Source organism: Pteropus alecto, unplaced genomic scaffold (genome assembly GCF_000325575.1).
Source record: "Pteropus alecto unplaced genomic scaffold, ASM32557v1 scaffold125, whole genome shotgun sequence".
Classification (NCBI taxonomy): domain Eukaryota; kingdom Metazoa; phylum Chordata; class Mammalia; order Chiroptera; family Pteropodidae; genus Pteropus; species Pteropus alecto.
In genome coordinates this window covers 2,148,335-2,161,912 of record NW_006436888.1, presented here as the reverse complement: position 1 = coordinate 2,161,912, position 13,578 = coordinate 2,148,335, and the positions used below count along the sequence as shown (strand labels likewise).

Genomic DNA, 13,578 nt, shown 5'->3' with positions numbered 1-13,578 from the left:
ATTATTATATATATATATAAAGTTTAAGTCCTTAGGCTAAAGTAAAATAAAATCTATTCCTCATGCTTCAGCCCATCTGGTCTGAACCAGTTTTGTCAGCTTGACTATACAGACTCCATTTTTAAGTTAGTTTAGCTATAGTGACTTCATCTTGTTTTCTTCACTCATTCCTCACCTTTAATAATAAACTGGTAATCTAAGATGTAAAATGTTTCTGTGAGCTGCTCTAGCAAATTAATCAACTGAAGGAGGAGGTTGCGGGAATCTCCAATCTGTATATCAGAAGCACAAGGAGAACCTGGACTTGAGATTGACATCTGAAGGGGGCGGGAGGGCGGCAGTCTTATAGGACTGAGCCCTTAACCTGTGGGGTCTGACTATCTCCAGGTAAATAGTGTCAGAACTGAGTTAATTGCTTAGTCATTTGGGGAAAAAAGACACACATCAGAATTGGTGTCAGAACCAGAATACCCTTAATCATGCCTGCAAAGTCCCTTTTGCCAGGGGTCCCTAACCCCTGGGCCACAGACCAGTACCAGTCCATGGCCTGTTAGGAACTGGGCCACACAGCAGGAGGTGAGTGGGAGGCAAGGAAGAGAAGCTTCATCTATATTCGCAGCTGCTCCCCAGCGCTAGCATCACCTCCTCAGTTCTATCTCAGATCATCAGGCATTAGATTCTCATAGGAGCACTGGTCCCTGGTGCCATGTAAGGAACATACACAGGCTCTGGGGATTGGGGCATGGACGTCTTTGGACGACCATTATTCTTCTACTGTACATAGTTACTTCTTATTTACAGTAATGCTATATATTGTTTCCATTTAATGAAACAATACCAATTTTCTTTTCAAAATATTTTTCTTTTTCAGTAAAAACAGTTTATTTGACTTAAAGGATGCTATGACTGATTGTGTCCTCCCAAAATTTATATTTCGAAAGCTGACCCCCGTGTGATGGTATTGAGGTGGGGGCCTTTGGGAAGTGATTAAGTCATGAGGGTGGAACCCTTAAAAAAGAGACCCCAGAGAGCTCCCTTGTCCCTTCTGCAAGGTAAGGACGCAGTATGCGGATCCTCACCAAAAACCAAATCCACAGAGGCCTTGATCTCGGACTTCCCAGCATCCAGAACTGTGAGAAATAAGTGTTTGTCGTTTGGGTCCCCCAGACAGACTAAAACAAAGGACATGTTAAGTAAGTAGTATTCCATATAATTCTTAGGTAAGGAAAAAAAAAAGACAACATAATAAAACACAGCTGGTAATGCAGCCAGACGATGACTGAGATCTGGGAAACTGAGGTCCGGATGAGAAGGTTCCGAGTCCTGCTCCAAGTGAGGAAGCAGCTGACCTTGGAAGAAACAGTGTCTGTTTGGTAAAAAGGCCAGCCTCCCAAAGACCCAGCAACAGTCTTGTTGACATAACCCTGTGGATCAAAGTAATCCCCTAACTGCCCCGAGGCCAGTTCCTGTGGCTCCCAGTGGAATTCACTCAGAGGATCCGGATCCGGGCCCTGTAAGTATAAAAGGCCTGGTCCCTGGGTGGGGAACTACATCCTGGAATAGGCGGTGGAAGACTGCAAAGGACCTGCGGCTGCAGCAATGGCCCCCTCAGAGGACCCCAGAGACCAGACAGCTGGCCTGAACATCACGGGCCTTGACACAGACCTAGAGATCAGTTCAGGTACGAGGTGGCAGAGGGTGCCTCCGTCCCGGAGGAAGACAAGCTGAAGGGGCGCTCGGGAGGCGGGGGACAGAGGGCAGCTATCTTCTTGGGGGCTGTCGGGATTCTCAGGCCAGGCCTCCACTTTTATCTCTTGTGTTAACCAACCTAACGAAACATAATAAACTTCCTCCTGGGCCTGCCTGTGTCATGGCGAAGAGCATGTAGTGAAGGGCATGAATGTGTTTATTATTTGGATAACTTGCAAAGTTTCTTATTTAAGGGCCCAGGCTTTAGATTCAGAGAGACCTGCTCTGGTACCTGCTTAATTGATAAATCGATTGGTTGGTTTATGGCTGCTTCTCCCTGTGCTGGGCCCTCAGTGGGGCGGGGAGGACAGAACAGGGATCCCCAGGCCAGTTGCGCCGGGCACTGATGTTGTCCTCCGAGGCTCTGATGTCATGTGGGGAAAGAGAAGCAGCACAGAGCTGCCCGAGGACCACCAACATCTGCTCAGGCTCAGTCTCAGGTTCCTCATCTGCACAAGGTGGCTGGGGCTTTCCTCCTGATTGTGACCTCACTACTCACTGTGTAGTCTGGGGACCAGCAGCCCTGGCATCCCCTGGGAGCTTGTTAGGAATACAGAACCTCAGGCCCCACCCCAGAGCCATTGTACCAGAACCTGCATGTTGACAGGAGGCCCGGGCTGTTCCCGTCCCAGGGAAGTTGAGAGGCTCTGAGGCCGTGGTCTGTGCTCCTGGAAGGCAGACAGCTGATGAGGGGGAGGCAGGATTTAAAGTCAGGTCTCTGATGCTGAACTCCACGCTCTTAGACCCCACTGTCTTTCCATCCTCGTGTGTCAACCAAACCACAGTGAAACCCTCGTGGAGTGAGTGAATGAGTGGATCAACAGATGCGTTAACGTAGAGCATCCCGCGTCACGCTAACACAAACTTTTGGTCCTTTCCTTCTAGGTGGGAAGCCGGCCCACCATCAGAAGGCCGTCCCCACTGCTCACCTAACTTTCATTATCGACTGTACCCGTGGGAAACAGCTCTCCCTGGCAGCATCCCCAGGGCCGCCCAGAGCCCCAAGTCCCAACCTAGGACCTGTCACCCCTCTAATGAAGACCTACATCTTGTTCTGTGGAGAAAGCCAGCCCCATCTGACTCAGGAGACCCCCCTGGGTGGGGAACACCTTGCCCAGGCCAGGGGTACCCTGCCACCCTGCAGAGGGACTGTGGCCCTAGGTCCTTCCCCATGCAGCACAGTCTGCTCACAGGAGGCTCCTGAAGCCAAGGGGAGCCCCTTGAAGACTGGGCCCTCAAGGTCTTCAGCTTGGGAAACAGTCATAGGCTCTCTCAAAGCCCTCTCCTCCTGTGTCTGTGGGCAGGCAGATTAACCGAAGAGCCTGACCCCATGAGAGCAGGGGATTGGCTTGCCAGGCTCGAGTGTCCAAGGGTTGCAATTCCCAGAGCCCGCTCCCTCTTCCACAGCCAACAGGAGTCTTTTGTGCCCGAGCCAAGGAAGAAGGAGCATTAGACCCACTAAAGGACATCCGAATCAGCCACCAAGTACACACTCAAAAGCACCTTACTTCCTCTTTCCTCCCTACCTTTGTTAGCCTTTCAGCAGAAGCAGAATAAAGCACAGCCACATGGAAAGATCCTAATTCATTCATACAGCAAATTCTCATGGAGCATCTTCTACATTCCACTCTCTGCAAAATGCCAGGGAAGACGCCACAGCTTTCTGGGAGTAGGGGTGGGGTGGGGGAAGGGGAAGGGAAAAGGGTTAAACGACCAAATAAATAAAGATGATTTTGAACAGTGACCAAATGAGCGCTGTGTAGACACTGAAACGGGGTGCTGGGATGGAAAGTGACTGGGGCAAAGAGCTTTTCTGATCTGAAAAACGAGAAGGAGCCGACACTGAGAGCCGCCCTCCCCCTGCCTGGCCTCATCTCCCATGGCAGACCAGACTGGGGTCAGGACGCCCCACCACGACAGGCAGGGACGGTACCCTGGCTGCTGTCACCTCGGCTCACATACAAGTGTGGAGGTAGTCATGTTCCCCAGGAGGAAGTGGGGTCACTGGTGTGTGTAGGTCTAAGATATGCAGTGTGGTATGAAACGCCAAATCAACCCATCTGAGGATGTATCTCAAGGCTCTCAGATTAAAATTGCTGAATGTTCACTTACGCGATGACTGGTTTCACCAAGTTCCTACAGAGTTGGTAGCTTCCACGTATTGACCATTTGCTCTGTGCCAGCACGGAAAGCACTATTTTTGCACCCATTTCGCGGATTGGGGAACTGAGGCACAGAGAGGTTGAGGGACACGCTCAAGTCCCCGTGGACTGGTACTGGTGTGATTAGAACCCAGCCAAGCCTGGTGCTCAAGTTCTTGCTCTTGACCTCAGGGCCAACGGCCTCTCGTCCAGGCAAGGTCTCTTCTGGGCAGAGAGGATCCAGAGAGAACAGTCATGACCCTGTCCTCGAGGAGCTCACAGCCCGATGGGGGAGGCCAGAAAGGAGGTGGTTATCGATCGTCATAGCTTCTGCTAAGTGCAACAGTCAGGGCGCATAGAATGCTGTAGCGGCTGGAGGAGGGCGCCTAGCCCACTCTGAGAGAGGAGATCAGGGAGGGCTTTCTGCGGGCAGTGATGTCTAAGATCTGAGAGAAGAGAGAAAAAATAAAGATTGGCTAGTGAGTGAGTCATACAAAGCAGGGATGGGGAGTGTGCTAGGAAGAAGGGACGGAGTCATTCCGTCTGGCTGGAGTATTCATTCATTCATTCATTCATTCATTCACCAAGTGTTTATTGGGCACCCATTGTGTGCCAAGCTCTGAGCTAGACCCTGGGGTGGAGCAGTGATAAGACAGACGAGTCTCCATCGTGAAAGTGCTTATTCCCTAGCAATGCACACACAAAACAGAGGCCAGAGAAGTGGCAGGGACCACATCACGTGAGGTCTCGCAGGCCATGACGAGGTTTTCACTTTTCATTTTTTGTAATAAATATGTTTAATAATAGTTCGTGTTTGTTTATTGATGAAAGGTCTTTAGATTTTATTCTGAAATGGGCGCCGTTGGCAATTGTGAGCAGACCTCGCTTTTAAGACGTTTCCTCTAGATCTTGTGCTGGGATCAGAAGCTTAGGAAGCTGTACCTTAGTCCAGGAAAAGGGGGTGATGGTTTGAACTAGAAAGGTGGTGACAGAATAATCTGGGTGACATACACCCCTTCCTCTCCCTTTTTGGAGTAAGAATCAAGACTAGAAGGGTGAGGGCTGTGGCTGCACGTCTAGCTTTGTACCAGCAGGTGTCGCCCTATCCTCAGACTGGAGTGCACTCGGCTCCCACCTGGAAGGGGAAGGCGGGAACTGGCTGGGCATGGACATAAGGGGCCAGAGACCCGGTGGAGTCAAGGTTTTCAGAAGCCAGACTTTCAATTTAACCAACACCCCTCTCATCTGGAATAATGATTATTGACATTTTTATATGCACCACATGCTACCTCGCTTCCTCTCATACCAGACACGTGAGGTGGTCTGATTTTACAGATGAGGAAACTGAGGCACAGAGAAATGAAGCGATTGCCTAAGGTCACCAACTAGAAAGAGGCAGAGCCTAAATCCAAATCCCAGACGATGGGACTATGCACCTGCAGGTGCTCTGTTCACATTTGTTGAATGAGTAAATGAAGGAAAAATACATATTTTCCAAGGACCCATTCTAGGGCCTGGTAGCATCTAGGGTGTGTCTGGGGGACAGAACAGGTGAGAGGGGCCCTCACTGAGATGAGGCACACAGGTAGAGGAGAATAGCTCAGTTAGTCCCTTCACCACTATCCTCATTTTACAGATGAGGAAACTGAGGCTCTGGGAGGTTGAGCAACCGGCCCAAGGTCACGGAGCCAGTAAGTGTCAGAGCCAGGGTTTAAATGGAAGTGGTGTGATCTCAGCGCTTTATCTATCTACCACACTTACTGAAAATCTGTTGAGGGAACAGATCAATAAATAAATGAAAGACTATTAAGCCAGTGGTGAAGTCGAGGATAAGTGAATGTGTTCCTAGACTGGCAGCCATGCTTAATTCAGGAATGTGTCCTGTCAAAATAATAATAATAACAACAACAACAACAACAACAACAAAGCCACTTAAAAATGGAGGCAAAGCTGCCATGCCAGAGGAACTGCCTCACACATCTTATGCCTCAAACCTTGGGAATGTTAAAACAGGGCAAAATAACCTTTGGCTTAAGCCTAAAACAACCTTATGCCCCAGAGAACCGTTTGCAAAGACAACTATAAAGCAGACATTATAACCACCAAACCGATGGCTACCAAACTAAAAATTAAATTCTTTAGAATAAATGTCACCATTAGGTTATCCGCACCAATAGATATGCCTTCCTTCTACTGATGTAAACGCTCCCCTTCCCTTTCTCATAAATACTCCTTGCCTTTGTTTCTTAATCAGAATATTATGGGGCTTCTGCCCGAATCAGTGCTTCTTGAATAGCGACTCTACTGATCTCGAATAAATGCCTGTTCCCTCTCTCTTTGAAAAGTCTTTTTATTTTATTTTTTAAGACAGGATTCTTTATTTTAATCAGTAGAAAGACAAGTAGAAGACAAAATAATTCTTCATTCAGATAGGTTCCAGTGCCCCAAAAGTTAGTTAGATGATAAATACCACCTATTGACAACCTGTGAAAGATGAGACAGCCTAAGGTGCCCTAATAATCTAAGTCTTGCAGCAACTGACAGCAAGGCCATTTTAGTTGCAATGCAGAATCTTTTTATTTTTAAGTTAGCAGTTGCCAGTGTCTTAAAGGGCCCAGTACATAGTAAATGGTCAAGAATCCTGTGAGAAGGAGGGAAGAAAGGGAGGAAGAAAGGGGCAGATTTACTGTCCTGCACTCTCCTCTCGGTCCCCTGGGCTAGCAGCCCGGCTTTGTGCCTTGACCTGCGGGGAGGCATCCAGAGGGCCCCCACCCGGTCTTGTAGCCCTCAGACTTCCTTGGAAGATTGTCCCTGTGTCCAGGTCCCGAAGGGCCCAGAGCTTGGGACTGGCCTGGCTGGCTGCTCCCAGCGAGCCCCAAGCCAGCTGTGCTGACTATAAACAACACCTTGCCCTGCCCAGAGGCCCCTGCCTTGGGCACCCATCCAGCAGGGTCAAGTCACCCAGTGCCTCAGGACCCTCTCTTGTTTGAGGGCAGAGCCGAGGTGGGTGGAACCTTACTTTTCCTTGTTCAGAAAACAACCACAACAGTTTTAACAAAAGCTTAACATGTATTGAGCTCACAGCAGCCCTGGGAGGGTGCTGCCTGATCTTTGTTTATAGATGAGGGAAGTAAGGCTTCCAGAGGCTTCCCTCTCCCACTTCCACCCCTGGGGCCCAGACAGGCTCTTCCCAGAAAAGTCCTCACCTGTTTTTCCTGGAGAGAAGTCCCTAGGGGACGTCAAGATCCAAATCTATACGAAATAAGCTGAGCCCTACTGGGCATTTCAATGCATGGCACATGTGAGCTGCGTCACTACCAAGTGCCAAGCCTTTTACATGCATCACAAAACAATTCCAGCAGGTAGATCCTGTTAGAACTATTTTGCAGGTGGAGCAACTGAAGCATCAAGAGGTTGAGTTACTTGCTCAAGATCACACAGCTCTGCAGCAGCAGAGCCAACATTTGAACCCAGGCCGTGTGGTTCCGGAGTCTGCGAATTACCTTCCCCTCTTTACTGAAGCTTGTTAGCTTTTTTAAAAAAATCCTACAAACATTTGCTTAGCTCGTTTCCCGTGCAACACTTGAGAGCAAGAGGGCAGAATAGGGCCTTATTCCTCTGCTATTGCAGGACTGGGCTCTAAGGCAGATAGGGAGTGGATGGAGGGAGAGGGGAGATGTGGGAGCGGGGGATACAATGTCGGAGGCGGGGTTACCTCTAGGCCGGGAAAGGGTGGCTGTAGGGATGGGGGAGTTGGTCTGGTAGAGAAGCCCTGGCCTGACCTTTGGGAATTCTGGGTCTTCATTCCATCTCTGCCACTGACTTGCCGTGTGACCCTGGGCCTCAGTTTCCACATCATGCTGTCATACTGTAAGGAGTTTGGAGTGACTCCCTAAGGGGACAGACCTGGCCAACCAAGTGGGTAGGGCCCCAAGATCTTCCTTCCCCCCACACATGTGTTCTTTTCATCTGAGTTTGAGTTTCTGTTCAAGACAAGGTGTGAGCCTAAGGTTCTTTGGGTTCTGTCTGTGACTCTGAGCCGGCAGCTCTGGAGGGCTTTCTGGAAGAGGAGGCTTTTGGCCTGGCTAGGTCTTTAAAAGCAAGGGAACCCTCTAGGTCCTCCGCACTACTCAGGGTCTTAGGCACCACCCGACCTGGACCTTCTCACAGGTCTCTAGCTCTGGAGGGTGGTATCTTTTCAACCTCCTCTGCCTCCTGCTCAGGCCCCCTCCAAAAGCTGTGAGATACGGGAGTCCCCTTTCTTGTACAGGATGCCAGAATGGAAGGAGGGAGAGCTGCCTCCTAGTACCCCCAGGGGTGCGGGATACTGATCAGGGCTGACCCTGCAAAGGGCTTTCCAGAGTCACCGCCAAGGATTCCAAAGCCCTGCCACTTCCAAGCTGGGTGACCTTGGGCCTGTTGTTTGACCTCTCTGAACTTCCTTGTCCTTTTTGGTACCCACCTTGCCGGATTGTTGTGAGGATGAGCAGTGTGCTTGGCACACTCTAGGCTCTCAATGAATGGGGCTGCTATAATTATTCTTCCTGGGGTGGGGGCGGGGCTCAGGGCCAGCAGCCAAGCCTATATTTAGCCTGGAAAGGGTGGGGGGGCCCTAGGAGACAAAGCGCTGCTGCCGGCCCAGGCGCCTGGAGGGCGGAGCTGACGAGAGCCCGCCTGCCGTCCCCAGAGCCCTGCCCTCCTCTTCTGCAGGGTCACCTTGGCTGGAGGGCTCCCTCAGCGCGGACGTGCCCAGTCCCCAGCCGCTGCTCTGTGCCTGCGAAACCCTCGTCCCCTAAACCGCAGACTGGGGAGCGGGTAGCTGGGGCCTGGGGGTGGGGTGGGGGCGGGAAGTATGTGGCCCCATTGGCTACGTGGGGAGCTGACTCCTTTCCCAGCCCCATTGTCCAGCTCCCCACCCCCAGCCGCGCCCAAGTGGGGCGTTGCTGGGGTCTGGACGCCAAGGTGAGCCTGACCCCCATATGGGGGTCGAGGAAGGTGGGGAAGCTGGTCCAGCTCCTCCCCCCAAACCCGCGGCGATGAGTGCTGGGGCTGCAAATAGCCCAGTGGAATCAGTGAGTCACGGAGGCTGGAAATACCGCGCCGACTGTCCCTCCCCTGCTCCCGTCTGCAGCCCGAGCTGCACTGGCCAGTGCCTGGCACTCCAATTTCTGTAGCGCCTGGTGGAGTGTGGGGTACTGAGGGGGGGGGTCCCTCCAGAAAGAACCCAGACTCCAACATCCCGACCGGTTTCCAGCCCTGCTCTGCCCCAGGGGCTGTGTGACCCTGGGCTAGTTACTCAGCCTCTCTGATTCTCAGAGCCCACGTGGTACAAGATAGGTTTTAAGAAGGCTCGCGACTTAATGCTGCTGACCCACCTTTGGTGTCCCTGTGCCTGGGACAGAGCCTGGCACATAATGGCAGGGGCTGGCTGGCCATTGAAAGAGAGGCACCGAAAGGTTTTTCAAGGAAATAATTCGGGGAGTCTTGCCATGATAGGTCTGGGAACCAAGAAAGGAGGCCAAAGGACACCCACATTTCTGTGAGGTCTTGAGCTTTTCTTGAGCTACTACTCCTACCCCAAAATCTCAAGGAAGGTTCCCCCAGCTGCCTCCAACCCCACCCCAAGTCTGAGAACTTCAGGCAGGTGATCTCCAGAAGTCTGTGATTCTTTCGTTTATTATGTGTGCAGGGTACAATGCCAGGGCCCTCCCACGCCCTCTCCCTCACCCCCATTTGTCCCCTAAAGACCCCATAATGACAGGGATGAGAGGCCACTCTACAGAACAATGACCCAAGGGGCGCCGAGAGCAGAGGCGGGCTCTGCCACTTGCCCCAGGGGCCCCAAGACTAACTGAACCACCCTTCCCCTCACCCCTGCTTTTGTATGTGGAAGACTGAGCCAGGGTTATTGGGGATACCTGGGGCTCCCCAGAATAAAGGCTGACTGGAGGTTCCTGCTCTGGCCTGGGGACTAGGAGGGAACTGGGTTGGGGGCTCTGTCTATGATTCAGGTGTTCTCAGATGTGGGGAGGGGTGGGGGGCAGTTCGAGAGCAGCTTCTGACTTCCTGGGTTCATGTCCAACCTTCAGCGGGTAACTGGTCACACAGATGCTCAGAGGCTCAGTTTCCCCATTGATAAAAATGGACATTGAAGTCTGATTTTAGAACGTTCTGAATCTGGCTTCAACCCATGGTAACGCTTAGTATTTGAAGGACCACAGGTGTGTGCGTCCGCATGAAGTAGACACGCCCCAAACCTATAGATTCATAGATTAAGGAAGGAAGGGGAGGATGGGGAGGCATCTGGCCACAGGGAAGGCTGGCAAGACACTGGTCTAACCTCGAGACCCCAAGCCCCACCCATGCTCTCTCTCCCACGTCTGTTGGGTTACCTGTCTTCAGTGGAGACATTCCTCTGGAGCCCAGGCCTAGGGGTGGGGGGAGGGGGGAGAAAGATCAGCCCCACCCCTCAGCCTGGCCTTGCCTGGGGGAACGGAGCAGGTAACAGAGGCAGGACTTTCACAGTTTATCGTGAACCAGCTGTGTTGGAAAAACCCCATCTATATACAGACCCAATGTGGCCCTGCCCTGGCATGGCTGGCTGGATGGCGGCACCAGGTGGGCAGGTAGCCTGGCAGCTGGTTTGGGGCTTAGAGAGAAGCAGAGGGAAGGTTTCCACCATGGCTCTCTCCTCTGGCCCCCTGTGCACCCAGGCAGTTCGATTTAGGTAGGCACCTCTGCCTGTAATCTCCCTCTGCCTCTCCCACCCTCCTTGGCCAAGGGGTTCCCAGGTTCCCTCCCCACAACCCCTGCCCTGCAGAGACTCTACAGATCAAAGGATCTGTCCATCTGTCCGTCCTGGAGATGAGCTGCCCAGAGAGCGTGCCTGTCCCATCCCCTTCCCTAGAGTGGGGTCTTCCTTTCTCCACCCAATCCCTGTTTGCTAGATAAGTGGAAGAGGCCACATCTGGAATCTGGGGGCCACGGGCGAGGCAAGGGGTTCCCTGGCATGCTCTGGGCAGAGTAGAAGGCCTCTGTTTTTTGGGGGGGATGACCCACCTGGGGTCTGGGGGGTGTCAGGGCTAGAACCTGGGCTGAGATGTCCTGGAAGCTGTCATAAGGAGCTTGGGAAAACTCTGGCAGGCTAGTGGGGGAGCAAGTGGGGGAGTCAGGGGAAGATAGGGTAAGGGGGTGGCCCTCAGATTTTTATCTCTGTCCGGAAGGTCTGCTGGACGTGCTCTGTGTGTGGGTGGCGCCGAGCCCGGATGGTGAGGCTGCCATCCTCCCGCAGGGCTGAGGTCACTGATGTGGGGTCCACGTCCTCCGGCAGCTGGCACTTGTGAGCGAAGGTGTTCATGACTGTGCCATCGGCTGCCAGCTGGGGAAGGGCTATGGGTCAGGGCAGGCCGCTTCCTGCCCCTCGTCCTGCTCACGTTGAACCACAGCCCCTTCTCCCCAGGATAAGCCCGGCCAGAGCCCCGCACGCTGAGGGGTTCCGGTCTCAGGCGCGGAGGCCTGGCGGAGGGGCTGTCCAGAGTGCTGGTGGCCACTGGGCAGGAGCAAGTGCAGAGGTGCTTAAAGGAACTCCAGGGCTCCTAATGGGGGGCAAGGGGGCATCAATATGTTCTGTGTCCTCCAAGTAGCTGTAGTTTATGCAGGAGTCTGTGAGGCTTCTAGGCAGGTTTGCACACGCCAGGGGTTCATGTGGCATCTCTGGAATAGGTACCTGGTTGCAGAGCTTCCTCATATGCTCATTGAAAAAGTCTGCGTAGCCTGCGGTGGTACTAAGAGAAAGAGGAGGCTCGGTGGCAGAATCTGGGGCTTCTGAGCAAGGAGGATAAGGTGGCACAGGGCAGAGCCAAGCCCTCTTGGACACCCAGACACACTCACTGGTTGTCTACCGTCAGGGCTGGGCTGGCGGCCCTGCCCCCACGACTAGGCCAGCACATAGTGTCCAGAGGAGCCTGGGTGGCTGAGTCACTGGCGGGGGTGGCAAGGCTGGCACGTGCTGCCCGCTGGTCCTGGTGCTCACAGTTTTCGGCTTCCCCAACAGGGGCACCCGGGCATCCAGCCTCCCAGGCTCGGGGACGAAGTCAGGTTGTCGGAAGCCCTGGGCAGACCCTGTCCTTTAACGGGCACCTGTGGCTGTGGCCCACTGGGGGTGGCATCCCCGTTCAAGCTGAGCCACACCTTCCTTCAGGGTGCAGGCCTCCTGGGAGCTGGGACTCAGAGACTTCAGTGACCCAGTGACCCGAAGCCCCATAGGTAGAGGGAGTGGAGGGTTTGGAGTGTGCAACCCTGAACTGCAGGGCCTCTGCCCAGCCTTGGGCCCAACTCAGGGGTCCCTGAGTTGGGTCTCGGCCTCTGGGTCCAGAGGGCTTGCAGGGCGTCACATGAGGGAACTCTTACCTGCAGGTCAGTCCCCGCCCCCCCGCATGTTGCCGGGAGAGATGTCCTCTCTCAGCCACTGTCTCATCTCCCTCCTCTCGCCTCATCCCTCAGGAGCCCCCTGCCCGCATCCCTCCACCTCCACCGTGCCCTCCCGTCCCCCGTGGCTCCCTCGGCCGCCCTGGCTCCTGAAGAAAGGGTCTGGCAGCCTTGGGCGACAGCGGCAGTAATGGGCCCTGAGGCTCACCAGCTCCGGGAGCAAGGTCTCCAGTTTGCCCTGGGAGATTGGGGTGGGGGTGGGAGGACACTGGCCAATGTCTGGGGTCCCAGGATGGAACGTAGGAGCGGGGACACTGGGCAGAGGGTATAAGTGCGGAGCTTGGGTTCTGATGGGATAGGCTGGCTCACCTTCTCAGCCCGAACCTCGATGTGGTTGTTGGATGTGGTGACGATGATGTCCTCGGGGGAGAAGTCACTCACGTCCACTGCAAACTCGTAGGCGTCTCCAAGTGTCTTGATGTTGCCTGGCCCCCCAGAACGCGCTGCAGAGGGGGCTGCGGTGAGCTGAGCACGGGGCAGGCTTGCACCCAGAACCCAGGTTTTTGGCTGCTTCTTCTGGGGAAAGGGGTGGCCCTCCAGGCCTGGCCTCCCCCTCAGCTGTTGCTCCTACCCCTCCCTCGGCCCACCCCTCCCCACCTTTTGCAGCCCACCTTTTCCATGGTGGGGATGGGGCCACCAGGTACAGGGGTGGGAGGAGTAGGGGCGGGTGTGGGCGTGTGTATGTGACACTGTCTCCAGGCCTGGAGTAGGGGCTGTGTCCCACCCCTCAACCCCAAGCAGCCCTCCAGGGCTCCAGGGAGGACCTGGCCACTGGTGCTGTGTGGCCACTGGCACCATAGCTGACCCTCGAGCCACAGCTGTTCCTTGGAGACCTGCCCGTTCTCAGGGACACATCTGTCTCTGTGGCCACATCTGTCCTGGTGGCCACATGTGGCTGCAGCTGTGCAACACCTGTTCCTGGCAGCTCAAAGCCACAGCCACACTTGGAGGTGCCCCAGAGCAGGTGTCCCCTACCTGTGAGTCTCCCCTCCCATCAGAGCCCCGAGCACTTGCCTGGGAAGGTCAGGGGCTCCGAGTGGGGCCGCATGAAGCTGCTAAAATCCTCAGAAAACATGCTCAGGGCCTTGTCCATGGGTGGGTCCTGGGCCGGGAGGGCGTGGGAGGCTGAGGAGGACGAGGAAGATGAGGAGGAATGGAAGCTTCTCTCCGCTCTGAAGGTGGAGGAGGTCCTGTGGCTCAT

At 54.1% G+C, this 13,578-nt stretch overlaps 2 protein-coding genes across 8 annotated transcripts; one reads left to right on the top strand and one right to left on the bottom strand.

Annotated features, from left to right (window-relative positions):
* The first annotated feature begins 1,599 nt into the window (after positions 1–1,599).
* Positions 1,600–3,062, top strand: SRARP (steroid receptor associated and regulated protein). The gene is made up of 2 exons (XM_006914326.1): positions 1,600–1,681; positions 2,635–3,062. The coding sequence occupies exons 1-2, from the start codon at positions 1,600–1,602 to the stop codon at positions 3,060–3,062; spliced, it is 510 nt and encodes a 169-aa protein (XP_006914388.1).
* An 8,026-nt stretch (positions 3,063–11,088) lies between these two features.
* HSPB7 (heat shock protein family B (small) member 7) lies at positions 11,089–13,578 on the bottom strand. Of its 7 annotated transcripts, none has more exons than XM_025048517.1 (3): positions 13,386–13,578; positions 12,687–12,832; positions 11,089–11,268 (listed from the first exon to the last, which is right to left on the bottom strand). In XM_025048517.1, the coding sequence occupies exons 1-3, from the start codon at positions 13,576–13,578 to the stop codon at positions 11,089–11,091; spliced, it is 519 nt and encodes a 172-aa protein (XP_024904285.1). The 7 variants fall into 7 exon arrangements, with proteins under 7 accessions (XP_024904285.1, XP_024904286.1, XP_024904287.1 ...); XM_025048518.1 differs by having other exon boundaries at positions 13,392–13,578; XM_025048519.1 differs by having other exon boundaries at positions 12,702–12,832; positions 13,392–13,578.